The sequence below is a fragment of the Podarcis erhardii genome, assembly GCF_964252035.2.
Source record: "Podarcis erhardii genome assembly, chromosome: 4".
Classification (NCBI taxonomy): Eukaryota; Metazoa; Chordata; class Lepidosauria; order Squamata; family Lacertidae; genus Podarcis; species Podarcis erhardii.
The window spans coordinates 62981342-62996970 of NC_138508.1; the positions used below are offsets into that span (position 1 = coordinate 62981342).

A 15629-nucleotide genomic window follows, 5' to 3' on the forward strand; every position below is an offset into this window, starting at 1 on the left:
ACTGACATAAGCAATGCTCACTAGGTCTGTGTTTCTTTTTATCTGCTCACACTGGCTTAAGATTGCTCTCCAGAGCTTTGTCCAATATACTGAGAGAATTTATTTTTGTCTTCTAAGAGTCTGATACAGAAATATTCACCTAAGCAATGATTCTTTGGATGACTTCTTTTTCCTTAACTAGCACTTGGAATAAGGAGATATTCCTAGTTATATTGTTTGATTATTCCTTCCAGCACATAAACTAGTTTGACTTTAATGATTTCATCAGACTGGAATCTAAACTTAAGAGTCCAATTTGTTGTAAACCATGTAGGCTTGGAATGCATAGGTTTTGAATAAATGCAAACGTCTTGTGCACTTATGAGAAACAAAAGAACAGGCCTTTTGAATTGAAAATTTAACCACGGCATTTTATAATAATGCAATATAACAACTTCTCAACAACCTAAGGCAGGAACTCTCATTCATCTCCAGTTCAAGAGTTGTATCAGCAAACTTTTTGTTCTGAAGCCCTTAAAAGAGATTGGATCCCAAATCTAATCTGCAAGATTAGGCAATAATGTCTGGCATTCCAGCTACAAAATGGAAAAGATGGTGCATTCATAAAGGTGCTAAAGTCTCACTTCTTCCCCATTTTCAATAGAAACCTTCAAGCAGAATATGATCGATTAAAGCAGCAACATGATAACAAAGGACTGTCTCCACTGCCATCCCCACCTGAGATGATGCCCATTTCCCCCCAGAGTCCGCGAGATGCTGAACTCATTGCAGAAGCCAAGCTGCTTCGTCAGCACAAAGGCCGCCTAGAAGCCAGGATGCAAATCCTGGAGGATCACAACAAACAGCTGGAATCACAGCTGCACAGGTTGAGGCAGCTGCTGGAACAGGTGAGTTCTCAGTCTGTCCTAATCATGGCTTGAATATGGAAAAGCGAATGTATGACCACTTAACAAATATGGCTTGAACCTGGCAGCAGCTTCAAGCTGTCTGTACATAGGTTGGTCTCTTTATTTAGTAACTTTTGTTTACACTGAATGTATCACAAATATAAATACAAACATGATGGCATTACTGCAGACTTTGGCTGCAATTCTGTTCTCTGTTACTTTGGGGGAAGTCTCATTAAACTCAGTGAGATTTACTTCTGAGTAAATCTGTACAGCAGAAGTGGACAACCTGTGGCCTTTTGGCTGCATACAGTCCTAGGCCTAATTTCATGCAGGTGAGGTGAGTCAAGAGGGAGATGTGGCGAGTGAGAAGGTGGGGAGCCCAAACAGATAGGGGTGATGAAAGGCAGAGATGAGTTCAGATCTCTGTCAAGAGTGGTTTGTCCCTCCCATGGCAGCCTACCGGGCAGAGGTAAAAACAGAGAGGGGGGGTGCCCTATCCCTGCTGTATAGGATTATAGTGTTCGTAATTAGCCGACCCACTATCTGTAGGATAACTATTATATTACCTTCTGGTGTTTCAGCCTCAAGTGGATGCCAAGGTGAATGGTACAACTCAGTCTTCTCCTACCTCGTTACAGAGGTCAGATAGTAATCAGCCAATGCTTCTCCGTGTAGTTGGGAGTCAGACTTCAGAATCTATGGGTAAGATAACACAACTAAGACTATTTTAAAATGAGGATTGTTTGCCATTTTTATTCAAATTTCATATTATATCAGTAGCTAACATGGATCCTTTTTCAGATAATCAGGATTTTATGCACAGTATATGGTTACATGTTAACTGTTTTAGAGCATTCAGGGAACTTTTGGCTGTCCAAATGTTGGACTTCCATCAGCACTGTCAGCATTGAGGGATGATGGGAGTTGTAGTTCAGCTACATCTGTAAAGTCAGATTCCCCATCTCTGTTGTAAGGGATCCCAATTTCTTTCTTAAATCTAGCATTCCTGTATATGGGCATCACATTTTTCTTTGCACTCCAATGGCAACAAGTTGCCAGAAAGAACAGTCATCATGTCTTCCTTTTATTCCATTCCACATGGAGTGTGTGATGTCAGTGTTTGTAAAAAGAAAAAAAAGAAAAAAAAGGGGAAAAAAGAAGGAAAGGGTTCTGACCTCCCTTTGTCTCTTCAGCCTGGTCCTCGGACCCTTGTCTGCATAAAAGAGTCCACGAGAATATCCTTGCAGAGTTTTATTCTTAAAAGTCTTTGTGCAAAACACGACTGGATAACTATACACACCAGCACTAACCAACCAACCAACCCAAACACCAGCCTCAGCACAAACTAACATTTCTTACTTTATATATACAACTTGGTGCAGACCGCTGAGTCATGCTGACCCAGCTTTATTTGCATTAAAGAAACAGCGGCCATTTTAGCCGTGACATGTGACTACACAAAGCTCGCAGCCCTGTTGATTCAGTCTGTGATTTGACCACTACACTCTTGTCTGCCTTTTGTAGACTTCTTAAAACTCTATTTTATTACTCTGTGGAGTATGCTTTGCTGAGTGTAAAAGAAAAATTCAAACACAGGAGTCTTCCTGTGGCCCTTAAATGGTGAATACAAGGAAGGCTACCCTGAGTTGCCACAGGAATGGCCAGGTGGGCATTCCTTAATGTACTCCACTCTCTGGCAAAGGGTCACAGATTCCTCAACTTAAAAACAACAACAGTAACAAATACCACTACTTTTATCCCTCCACAAACTGAGACACCACAAAACCAGGTTTTTACCTTTTCATTTGATAGAAATAGGCTATTGTGCTGCAAAAATTGGATTGGTATTAATGAAAGTATAACAAATGGGGGGGGAATGGCATTTTGGCTATTTTCATAGTTGTTCACTTAATGTAGCTGACAGCAGTGAAGGTAAATAATTTGACATGAGGTACACAAAAACAAGCTGAATTAATAAACAGGAGTTAAAATATTTGACCCTATTGTGGCAAGTAGGGCCATTGAGATTGCTAGAAGATAATTCAATAAAAAATCCTCACCTGCAGAACTTAACTACAAAACCTGGTTCAGTGGTGTTCTTTTATTTTTCTGTTGCTTCAGCTATGGGATACTTTTGCTGTAGAGTTTCTCTGAGGTGCTTTTATGGACCACTATGCCCTGGTAATCTCACATTTGGACTACTGCAGTACATTGTATGTGAGGCTGCATTGGACAATGGTCCAAAAACAATCATTTTATCTTCTTGTTGTGAACCGCCTTGAGAAATTTTATTGTATGTCAACCCATAAACACATCACATAAATAATGTACACTGCTAATGCTCAGACAAATGGAATTCAGCAAGATATTTCTGGCAAAGCTATTCCCATCTGGTGTCTCATTTATAAGCATTTTTATTATGCATAATGGTTAGCCTTGGCTAAATAGTAATTCTGTTTAACATGATAGGTAATTAGATAGCTACTTTAGATGTTTGTATAAATATTATAATACCTGAGGATCTGAGAATGAACAGGGTGTTTCGCAGTAATTACAAGAAAATTACATTCATTTAGAATCATGTTTGTTCTATGTGTGAAGCTATTTAGCACTATCTTTCTAATAAAAGCCCAGTGACCCTTTATTATTCGGTATATTACAACACAAATATTCTGACTGATCAATCAATCAGTCATGTTTAAGGTGCCAAAAGATTCTGTATTGTGTATATTACAAAAGATTTACATACTGGGGCAAAGGGCAAAAATCCCAGCACAAATGGACCTGGTGACTGCCATACCTGGCTTGCTACAGAGGTGAGCAGCAGTTTTAGACTCCTATCTGGGTCATGGGAAATCTTGCTAGCTTCTTTATTACAGACAAAACACGTACCCTTTTGTTATGGGGTACTGAAACAGCCACATGTTTATTGCTTATTTTCAGGCATGAGAGAAAAACTCTTGCAAGCTACCACAAAACACATGGTTCAGACAGATTCAGTTCACTAATTTTGTAATATAAGGCTTTCTATAAGGGGAACACCATGTTGGTAGGGCTCTGTCAATTAGTCTTAAGTGAAATAATGCTCTTATGTGCTGCTGTTGTCCAAGGAGCGATGCAGAATGAGGGTACAGGTAGATTTCAAGCAGTTTATAAAGCTACAAAATCCTCTGAACAATAATTTGTTAACGCATTTGAAATTCAGACTTTATAATTGGGGGTGGAGAGCTTGTAGGCCATGTAGTCTAATTCCCTGCTCAGTGCAAGAAATCCAGAGCTAAAACACTGCCAACAAGATGGCTGTACAGCCTCTGCTTGAAGACTCCATTATTGTTTCAATGTTTATACTTTAAGGTGTCTAGTTGAATTTTAATTTTAATAATTTTGTGAGTAGAGGTGAGCATACTTCCCTATCTTGATTTAGAATTGGCCTGGAAGGGGGGGGGGGTCTGAGATTTTTCTGTGAAAAGTCTTTTGAAATTTGGTAGCTGTGTTCCTCTTTTCCCTTTCGCAACCTTAGCTTGCAAGTGGAGGAGGATGGAAATTGGCAAGAGAGAAGGTTAGGAACAGGAGAGGTCCATTTTTTAAGTACCCACCAACAAAATAAAAACATCTGAGCATGCTCAAAAAGCCACATCACCACTTGGAACTCTGAAATAATTTGTCCTGACTCTGGCAAATAATATTACAGATTTTGAGGTTCTCATTGCTAGTTTGATGCTCTGAAACAATGGGAAATAAAATATGGTTCCTCTGCCAGCCCACCTTCCCTGGTTTTCCTTCCCTAGTCAAGCTCTGGAAGGAAGCAGCAAAAGTGAAACTGACATAAGAGAGGTCTAGGGGCACTAGATTTTGAGATGTTGGAAGTTTAGAGAAGACAAGTTTTGTTCAGTTCATAATCTGTGTACCTTTTTACGGTCTAAGCCTGTCTCGAATTCACTGCATGTAAGTTGCTTTGGCAGTTTTGGTTAAATGCTGGAAACTAATCTAAAATTAAACTTAAAGCAGTAATAAGAGGAAGACATTTGGTTCCCACATAATAAATGAACAACAGTAGCTGGGCTATAAATTACCATTCTGGAAAAACAATGAGCATCTGTGTTTCTGTAGGGATAAACAGATATATCCTGATACAGTACAGTTTCTTCTCAAAATCTGTACTAATGATCTTTAAGTTAAATTTGAAAAACAAAGAAATTATAAGCAAAAAATATTATGTTCCAGTCCCCTATTGTTTCTGTACTGAAATATTAGGAATTAGTTATTAATATGAGGTTTGCATCAGCATTTGGTATTCCTAAAAATGTTGAACATCTCTTAATGATAGCTTCAAGTGGTTCCTTTATTTTTGAGGATATATCTGAGGAAATCCAAAAAAGCAGGCACTAGTTACCAATTTCTTATTAATATAAGCATTAGTCACTGCTTATTCATTTATTATGTTTCCAGTGATCTTATGCTCTTCATGAATCATGTTCAAAAAACATGATTTAAATCATGTTCAGGACATTGGGTTAAAAGAACCTCAATCTTCCAATCGGCACCCTAGCTGAACTACTATCTGAGGCAATTTATTCTTTAGTCAGTGAATACTTGCACTGTTCTGTTTTGTTTCCAGTGGCCAAGTACTGTATGTGATACGTCACTGTTAACACTGGATTTTGCTGGCACAACAGTTGAATTAGTCCTGCCTTTATTGTTTTAAAAACAAATCTTCAAATTGCAGACTTATTCCTATTGACTGAATAGGTTGAGAATGCATGTGCATGTTATAGCTGCCTCATAATAGTTGCACCTGAGGTTGTCTCCATGCAGGTTGCTTGTCTGCAGCAGTTAAGAATGCTTTTTCTCCAAGCCATCACAAGTTGCCCAAAAGGGCAAAAAACAGAGGAAGCACTGAAATATGGTTTATGTGATGAGAGATATGATGCTTTCCACGTGGCACTTTCTGCCTTGGCAGGTGTTGGACTAGATTAGCTCTGATTCATAACACTTTCCTTGAATTTAACCAGTTAATCAGCTTACAGTGGTGCCCCGCAAGACGAACGCCTCGCAAGACGGAAAACCCGCTAGATGAAAGGGTTTTCCGTTTTGGAGGCGCTTCGCAAAACGAATTTCCCTATGGGCTTGCTTCGCAAGACGAAAATGTCTTGCGAGTTCCTGCGGGTTTTTTTCCCTTTTTTTCCCCTTTTCCTAAGCCCTAAGCCCGCTTATCAGCTGATCCGCTAAAAGCCGCTAAGCCGCTAATAGCGCTAAGCCGCTAAGCTGTCAATGGGCTTGCTTCGCAAGACGAAAAAAATGCTATATGAAGAGCCTCACGGAACGGATTAATTTCGTCTTGCGAGGCACCACTGTATTCTGAATTAACTATTTTGTGGTTTGCAAAAGTTAAAAGAATAGTCATACCTTATGTTTTACAAGCACTTCTATAATATCCAACATGTGAACATGTGGGGCATACCAGGGGATTTGGCAGTTTCCTTCTCTCAGTGTACAAATTAGCCTAAAGATTTGAGCAGTAGTAATGCTAAAATTCTCAGGGAAACCTACTGTGATATCTGAACTCTACATTTCTGCCCTGCTTTGTTATTGGGTCATAGAACTTATTCAAGGGGGCAAGTGTATTCTGCCATGTCAAACATTTCAAATGGCTTTTCAGAGTAGAAATCAATCTTTCTGCAGCTTTTATCTGATGCAATTAAGTTGTCAAAGCTATTAATACTAATGCAGCTGCATATTTGTCAGCTCTGATTTACTTGGTTAGAAACACATTTCCTGTCTCGCCATATCACCATTGAAATGCAGCACACAACTACAAAATCTAGTTGTGGTAATGGAATAAAGGAAGCTCTCATTCTTTCTAGCAATTACTTTTACCATTTTTAGTATAGACACTTAGGACTTTTGAAATAATTTATTTTACTGTCACAGGGCTACATTACTTCATAAATGGAAGAAGCTTTATAATTTAGAAAAAGAAGAAGGAATGTACATGTGTATGCATATATATTAAAATTTCTTTTGGATTGTTAGCCAGGAGGATTTTTTAAACAGGATTTAAATAGGGTGAAATACTGCAAACTGAACCTTGCAGAGTCCTAAATGAATGGTTAAGGATCATAAACTGTAACCAGTGGCAGTATTTATGAAGCAAGTACTTTTTAATGGCTCTTGTTAAAAGGAACGTCCTTCTGCTTTTGTTTTTTTAGGTGAGGATGATCTGCTCAGTCCTCCCCAGGACACAAGCACAGGGTTAGAAGAGGTCATGGAACAGCTCAACAATTCTTTCCCAAGTACAAGAGGTAAGCTTTAGTGTTCAGAAGCAAAGACCAACAGTTAAATTATATGTTGTGCATATTACTCGCAGCTCAGTATCATGTTCACAGACTGTTCCACAGGTGAAAGGTGCAAGTGTTGTAAGAGAAGAATCTAACACATTTTTTCTCCTAAAACCTGTATGCGTAAGCACTTTGATTTAGCCGCAAACAATTCTTGCTCTGAAATGCTAGCAGTAGAAAAATAATCTCCATAGTACAATAGCATTACCGGTATTACTGGGATTTCGGTGTGCGCGCAGATGTGCAGATGGATCTCTGTGCTTCTGGGATGACTCATTCATTTCAATTCAGGGGGAAAATTTTCACATTCAAAGGTGCTTCAGTTGTCTATAGGCCAGAAAAGGGGATTTGTTACCATCTGAGGTGAGTAAACAAAAGTCTATGACCCAAGAAAAATTAGCAACCCCATTGGTGATTGGTAGTATCATCATTAACAAACAAAAAAAGTAGCCAAAAATATGTAATATCCAGTATGAGAATAATATTGGGCAGCATCACTATTACAATTATAAAATTACTGGGGTCATAAGCTACCTTTTTAAGACTACCTTTTTATACATTCAGATAGTAACCAGCATATAGGCACTGGCCCACAAACTACAACCTCCATAAGAGGATTTTTGGCTTAGGTTTTTCTCTTTTCACAACTCTTTCTCAGAATTGCTGTATCTGCACTCTATTCCATTTTTACAACTCTGAAACATTTCTTCTCCCAACTCTGGTGCTAGAAGCATAACTTAACCCAAATATATTACAGCCAGACATTAGGTAAAAAGAATATGCTCTTTCATTTAATCGGAGTAGGTGAGGGTTTAGGGCTCTGTGCCTTCAGAGGTTGGAACCTCTTTAAAATTTTTGTTTCTAACATTTTCTTTCTTTGTCAAAACAGAGCACAGATAGTATTTGAATAATGTTTCCAAGAAATGTTTAGTGCTCAAGAAAAGGTCATTGCTGAATCTGGCTACCACATTATAGTGCCATGAAAAAAGGCTTAGGTTAAAGGAGACAGTATTTTATTACATCTTGATGGATGTTTATGTGGTTAAACCTGTCTCTGAAAAGCTGCTCCCCAGGCAAATGTTCTAATGAAACACTGTGCTGTGTGTTAAATAGTGCATAGTTCTGTTTCAGCTGCCCTGAGTATTTTTGCTTGAGGATAGCATATCCAGTCTACCCTTTATGAAACCTCTTCTAAGTAGCACCATCTTTTTTTAAGGGTGGTACAACAAACTCAATGAATGGAGTGTTAATCTTATAGAACTGTATTTCTCTGAAACTGTGGGGAAAGCAATGAATAGCTTAAATAACATTTTTATAATAAAGAAAAAGCTGTTTCAACCTGTTTCATTACCCTAAGAGAAAATACAGCAAAATAAACTGCCAAGTTTTTAGTGCTCTGCCATTCCTCGAATAGATCATAGGTTGGTTAAAAAACTTAGAAATAGTATTTCTCCCCCCACCCCAAAAAAAAGATGAACATGAAACTAGTTGTCAGGCCCTAATTTCTCAGCTACTGTTGAATGGCTATGGTAATAATGCTTTAAATAATCTTGCAGGAATAAAAATAGAATGCAAATTGATATTTAACCAACTAAATGAAAGTGAGATCATTCTAGTGTTCCATGCACTCAGGTCATTTTAATGCATTGGGATGGCACAAAAAGTTTGAGGGTTGCCCCTTGAAATGTAAAATATTGGTAATATTCAAAATTTGGAAGGTAGTGCAATGATTGATAATTAGTTTGACTGCAGTTGTTAACATTTTGCAATTGCTGATTGAGAATGAATGTATTTATCAAGGTAGAAATTTATCAAATTGGGCATACAACAATTTGGCCACCTGTGGGGTGATATATCTCTTTCCCCCAAGATTTCTGTTTAGCAGCAGCTATGAGACAAAATACTTCTCACCACGTAAGCAGATTCTACAAATAGGTTGTATGACCAACACTAGTACTAAATGGTTTTCTCTCTATGCCTACTGAAAGGTAACTATTGTGGGCCCAAGCAAAGTGAAGCTGTGGGGTGGGGCATGCACAAACCAGTATTGGGATCAAGGCCACAACTTCTAGTGATTACAGATGTAAGCAGGTTTGGGTGTAGGCTTTGGGTGTGTATCCTGAAATCAATTAGCCTACCAACTGGTTGGTGAATAAGTGGGGGTTGACTGCTGTCACAGGTCATCCTCTGACATGCACCATATCCAGGAAACCCTTTGGGTTACCAGATGGAGATGCCAAGTCCCTTCAGCTCCTGAGATGGGTATCTAGACAAAAAGTTCCTCCCAGGCTCCCACAGCAATGGGCCTCCCCCACCAGGACTAAGGATGCAACCCAGTGCTTCCTCTGCTCAAAAGTTGCTAAGAGGTAGGCAAAATCCACAGACAGGCCCAATTTGTCCACAAGGCAAATTCCTCCCTGGTCCCAAATACAGCAACCAAATTACTTCCATAGCAAGATCAAGCATGGGCATGCCTGCCTTACCACTAGTCAGCCTTTTCAAACAATAAAACAAAGGCAGGGGGAATCCACTGAAGACTGCAGTGCCTCCAGCACCACACAGCTGGCTTTTATAGCCTCTGAGTGGACCAGAGCTTGTGCTGGCAGAATGATTACCATAATGCTACGTTGAATTCCTCCCTAAGATTTCTAAAAACACACCCCTCTCAATCCACACAAAAGTACTTAAGGAGTGTGTGGCCTGAGCAGAGTTCCAAGAGCCAGATAGGGCTGGGGGTTGTATTAAGTATGCATCTATGCCTGACCTAGATGAACCCAAGTCAAACATTTCAAAGACATTTAGTACATCTGCCCAAGCTACACAACGGTAGCTGTTTGCATGGAATTTATATATCTTAATATATATATTAAGAAAATATATTTATATTCTTACTGTGGATTCTGCCCTGCTGTACAACAGAGCATTGTGTGCTTTCTTCCTACCTGTATATTCAGGTATGTGTGTATTCTCTCGCCCAACTGAAGCAATCTTATCTAATAGAGAATTTCATGTGAATACTACATATCCTCCTTGGAAAGCGTTATATTAGGTTGAATATGGTACCCTGGAGTTCATGGAATGTTGGTGGTACTCAACTTACTTCAGTTTTCACGGTGTATCGGTGTATCAAGCGTTCTTGGGAAATCACCTCTGCTGAAAAGATAGAGGACAGTATTCAACTAAGTTTTACTTAGAGTAGACCCATTAAAATTAATGAACCTAAGTTAGTCACATTCATTAACTTCAGTACGCCTGAGTATACCTTAGCTGAATACTAAATAGAGATGTTAATGAAATGTATTGGTGTGAAGAACAGAAGCAAAGACACTATATTCTCTTGGACTACCTAATCACTTTAAAAAACTAAACTTCCTGCAAATGTGCAAGTTATACAAAACTCTTTTTCTGGCATTGTTGCTTAATGCAAAAATGAAGTAAAACACAGATGTTACATTCTCATTGTGTTGTTTGCCTGGATAATTCTGCAGCTAGTAATGATGGATCAGTGAAAGAACTTGCTATGTATGCTAAGTAGGAAGCCAGCCAAGAATTCCCAGTATGATATGGAAATAAATCTCACTGGGGAAAGTATTCTCTAGGCTTTCCATTACAAATAAATTGGGAAATAATCTCTGATAGGTTCAACCTCAGGAAGGTATTATACTGATGATTAATTGATGCAGTTTAAATGTTAAGAGTTACACATTGATGGCATCAGGTTTTCCTCCTCTCTATTCAACTATGTTTTTAGCATTTCTTATAAACAGAAATTTTATTATAAATTTCTTATAAAAGAAATTCTAAACCACAGAGCCTCTTGGGCTTGCCAGTCAGAAGGTCGGCAGTTCGAATCCCCGCAGCGGGGTGAGCTCCTGTTGCTTGGTCCCAGCTCCTGCCCACCTAGCAGTTCAAAAGCACATCAAAGTGCAAGTAGATAAATAGGTACCTCTCCAGGGGGAAGGTAAATGGCATTTCCGTGCGCTGCTCTGGTTTTGCCAGAAGTTGCTTAGTCATGCTAGTCACATGACCCGGAAAAACTGCCTGCGGACAAATGTTGGCTCCCTTGGCCAGTAAAGCGAGATGAGTGCCGCAACCCCAGAGTCGTCCGCCACTGGACTTAAAGGTCAGGGGCCCCTTTACCTTTATAAAAAGAAATAATGCATAATGTAGACAAAGTTAGTGTATGTCTGACCTACGCAAACAGATCTTTGGAGAAAAAAATGCAGATGTCTATATAGTTTTTCTCTCGTTTTAACTTTTAAAACTGCAAAGAATAGCTGAACGCTTAAACATTATAGAATGATCTCTGCACTTGCTGCAAAGCTGAAGGATGGTGCTAAAAGTGGGAATTTCTGCTGAGAATCTGATGATTGCTGTCCTTAAGGAATTTTCTTTCTCATAAACTGTACAGTCCCATCCACATTCCCTTTAGCATGCTGCTCAAAGCAAATTCATAGTAGCTGCAGCTGTTTTGCACAGCTGCTGTGCTAACTCAAAACAGATGTCAAAGCTAGAGGTCTGACATAGTGGAAATATAGTATTAAATACCACCTTAGTGGTTTATTAAGATAATAGGTCACAGAGTAAATTGCTTTCACACTACACTTGTGGACAAACTGCCAAGTCTGATGGGAGTTTTGTATGTATTTGATTGAGATCTTGTTCATTTTAGCAAAAGAATGACAATGAAATGTAATGTAAGCTGAACAATGGAATTTTTGACTAAGCTGTGAGGTATGTTTAAAAGAAATGGTGGTATCCAGTGCTTTTTTTTCCTTAAAAAAAAAATGTTTACAGGTACTCTCATTTTCCTACTCACATTGAAATACTGCCCCACAATGAGGCCAAACTTAGATTCACAAAATGTTTAGGGGGTATGCGTACCCCTGCAACCCCTCAGGAAAAAAACCACTAGTGCCATCGTTAGAAAAAAGTAGCTACTTCTTAGCCCCATTCCCAAGGAAATTAATGCTACTGGAGTTGTGTAGAAATCAATGGGGCTTAAGTGAGTCCTAACTAATGTAATAGGCATGACTAATGAGGATGTTGGCATACTCATGAGGATTTGGGGGGATCCTTCATGTTAGCAGTGTCTCAATTTCTCCATATTAATTGTGAAAAATAATTTGTTGTTATTCTTCTTGACTGTTAGATCTATCCTATATGCTCTCCATATGTCAAGAGTAGAGTGACTATTGAAATGGTGATGACTTACTCAGCTGTGATTATTTCTAGCCTGCTTCACTATTTTATTTAATTATTTCATTTTGATGATGGTTGTGACAAGTAGTACGTGTGCATTTGATTTGGCTTTAATACGTTTTGTTTTTAATGTTATGTATTTTCCTGCTGGAAACATTTAGTAAAGAGCTGTTTAATTTATTCATGAAATTTATAATCAAAATGATTCAAATGGAAGATTGCTTATAAATTCCATCTGTACCACAGTTTCTGGACATAGGTGTCAAACTGCAATGACAGGGCAATTTAACCAAACAAAGAAAATTGCTAAGTGGAAATTAGGGCTGTGAGATTTATTGATACATAGTTGAAAACCAGTTTAAAGCCCAGATTGCAATAACTGTTTCATTATTTTTGACCTTGCAATACATTGCAAATACCCACTCAATGCACACCGGGGTGAAAGCAGTTGCTGAAGTCCTTGCCTGCTGCCTATCAGAGTACTGCTAAAAAACATTTTACTGTCAAGTACAGGGCTGCTAGCCAGCTCTAAAGCAGCTCTGCACCCTGTAGTCCAGGGAAGAAGGAAAATGGAGTAGAATTGAAAAGGTAAGGACCCCTGACATTTAAGTCCAGTCACAGACGACTCTGGGGTTGCGGCGCTCATCTCACTTTACTGGCTGAGGGAGCCAGCGTTTGTCCGCAGACAGTTTTTCTGGGTCATGTGGCCAGCATGACTAAGCAACTTCTGGCAAAACCAGAGCAGCGCACGGAAATGCCATTTACCTTCCCGCTGGAGCGGTACCTATTTATCTACTTGCACTTTGATGTGCTTTTGAACTGCTAGGTGGGCAGGAGCTGGGACTATACAACGGGAGCTCACCCCGCTGCGGGGATTCGAACTGCCAATCGGCAAGCCCTAGGCTCAGTGGTTTAGACCACAGCACCACCCACTTCCCTTGGAGTAGAATTAAGTAGAGCCAATTATAATTTGCTTTCTCTGTAGGCAGAGGGAGGTTGTTGGTTTCCCCCCCGGGATCCTTATGTTTGTTCTGTTGGGCTAGGTATCTCCCTCTATCTCTCTCACCAAGCACTTGTGGTGTTTCTCTCTCTCTCTCCGCCTCCCTCCTCTACCTTTTCTTTTTTCCTCTCCCTCCCTCTCTCTTGCAAGCCTGCTCCCCCCATCCCGCCCCGTGGTTCCTTTTGTGCCACAATGTGGTGGGATTGTGGCTAGGCAGTTGCAATGGAAGTTGTCCCAAGAGGGAACTGGAGAGGAGGAAGGAAGAAGCCAACACCCTCCTCATGGGTACAATGGAGGAAACTCGGGGTGTGCATCCAGTTCACCAGACCTTTCAGAGGGAGGTGGGGTGCGCACAATCAGCTGCATTTCCTGGCTGGGTTGGAACCTTGGCACACTGTTCCTCATGCCAAAGCCTCTGTGCTGTGATCTTGTCTCTTGCTCCCCGCCCCCCTGCCCACCACTTGTTGATCTTCTATTCTTTAGTTGCAATTGGAAATCTGCTTCTAGGAACAAACTGGGTTTGGGAGGAGTCAGCCTTGGGAATATCCCCCCCCCCATTACCTAGCTTACAACTTACATCATCTGAGTAGCCCCACTGGACTTCTTTTGAAAACACTCTCTCTCTCTCTCTCTCTCTCTCTCTCTCTCCTATTTCTGTTATGTTTTTGGTACATTCCTGGAGAGCTTTTAAAAGTTTGAGGGGTTTTTTCTTCCAAAGAAAATGCAAGGAAGGAGAGCAGTGCTCTTGGCTAGGGCTGGGCAATGTATCGCCCCAAACTGGTTTGAAGTTCACATCCAAGAATTCAGCACTCATCTGCTTCTCTCTCCACACCTTATTTCAGACATTGTGATATATTGGTATATGGTGATGTATCACAATGTTGAAAACCAGATACAGTGGAACCTTGGTTGTCAAACGTAATCCGTTCCAGATCATTCGACTTCCATTCAGCAAATTCCTTTTTAAAAATGGAGAAACGCACCTCGGAAGCCGTTCGACTCTGAGGCGCATTCGAAAACGGAAGCATTCACTTCTGGGTTGTCGGATTTGGCTTCTGAATTGTTCCGCTTCCGAAGCGGTCGACAACCAAGGTTCCACTGCATTGCCCAGCCTTAGTAGAAAGATATAGAGAAAATTGTCTGTCTACTGGATTGAATCACCTCTCCCCTTCCTTTACAAGAAATACTATACAATATTAATGGCTCAACAACCTATTATGTAGTCTGCATATTATTTTACAACAGTGAACTAACGGTGTGTGAAATGTTTTCAGCTAAGATCACATTCTTTGTGCATATTATTCTCAGTCTTAATTTGGTATTGAAAAAGTTTTATTGTTTTTCGGTATGTAACAGTGCTAAGGTGGATCACTCTTAATAATAAATCAAATACTATCACAGGTTCTTCTGTGGGTAATAAAATATTTTAGAACAAAGGATGATGACTAATCAACACATACTGAGCAAATCTATTCCAATCTATTATTTTTCTTCCAGTAAATTTATTATCTCAGGCGCTATGCATTTTCATCAGAAGATATGGATTTTTATTACATTACATTGATGACCTACAAGGGACATTTTATGCATTTTTATGCACTGTAGTCTTTTGGCTTATTTAAAAAACAATGCTCTGAATTCAGCTCCAGAATAAACACTGAAGTATTTCTGTATTTGTGTTTTTCCCTTTTTCTTTCTGATACCAAACTACTTCTGTTACTAAAGGAAGAAATGCCTCTGGAAAGCCAGTGAGAGAGGTTAGTGTGTCTGATGCCTACTGCAATAGCTTCTTGTTGGCTGCATCCTCTTTTTGTCTGGCGTTTGTGGCGCAGCATGTGTGTTGCTAGGTACATTTAACAGTTGTGGTCTAATATGCAATGCCTCTCAACATTCAGTTGACATCAGAATTGGAAGGAATGCTTTTTTTTCTGTTAGGCCCTTCCAAAGGACATTTACTTGGCAAAGGGAATAAAGATGAAAATGTTGCCATAAAATCTTTATGGTTCGTAAGGTGTGAAGTTATCATCTGGCTTTAGATTAAAGTCTGAGACCATCTTAAGTTCTTGGCTATAATACAGGTTACAAATATTGTATTTATAGGAAAAGAAGTGGTTGTGATATATAAGCGATATAAATAAAGTATTCCTTTGGTTTGCAAGTTCAGCATTACACCAAACAGAATGTCAATAACATCCACTA

The 15629-nt window shown here is 39.5% G+C and overlaps 1 protein-coding gene and 1 long non-coding RNA gene across 24 annotated transcripts in view; one reads left to right on the top strand and one right to left on the bottom strand.

Moving 5' to 3' along the window:
• DMD (dystrophin) overlaps positions 1-15629 on the top strand; it is a 1009769-nt gene that overhangs the window by 988902 nt on the left and 5238 nt on the right. For 10 of the 12 annotated variants that reach the window (XM_081858834.1, XM_081858841.1, XM_081858830.1 and 7 more), the window contains 3 exons: positions 644-887; positions 1472-1592; positions 7100-7192. In XM_081858834.1, the coding sequence (XP_081714960.1) occupies positions 644-887; positions 1472-1592; positions 7100-7192 (458 nt within the window). Of the gene's footprint in view, positions 1-643; positions 888-1471; positions 1593-7099; positions 7193-15155; positions 15188-15629 lie in introns of all 12 variants that reach the window. The other 2 variants (XM_081858836.1, XM_081858839.1) reach the window with 1 other exon arrangement.
• LOC309340251 overlaps positions 1-15629 on the bottom strand; it is a 62241-nt gene that overhangs the window by 3207 nt on the left and 43405 nt on the right. For 7 of the 12 annotated variants that reach the window (XR_014155872.1, XR_014155874.1, XR_014155876.1 and 4 more), the window contains 3 exons: positions 10329-10378; positions 7437-7555; positions 1457-1586 (listed from right to left, as the gene is read on the bottom strand). This is a non-coding gene — a long non-coding RNA (uncharacterized lncRNA). Of the gene's footprint in view, positions 1-1456; positions 1587-7436; positions 7556-10328; positions 10382-15629 lie in introns of all 12 variants that reach the window. The other 5 variants (XR_014155873.1, XR_014155875.1, XR_014155878.1 and 2 more) reach the window with 2 other exon arrangements.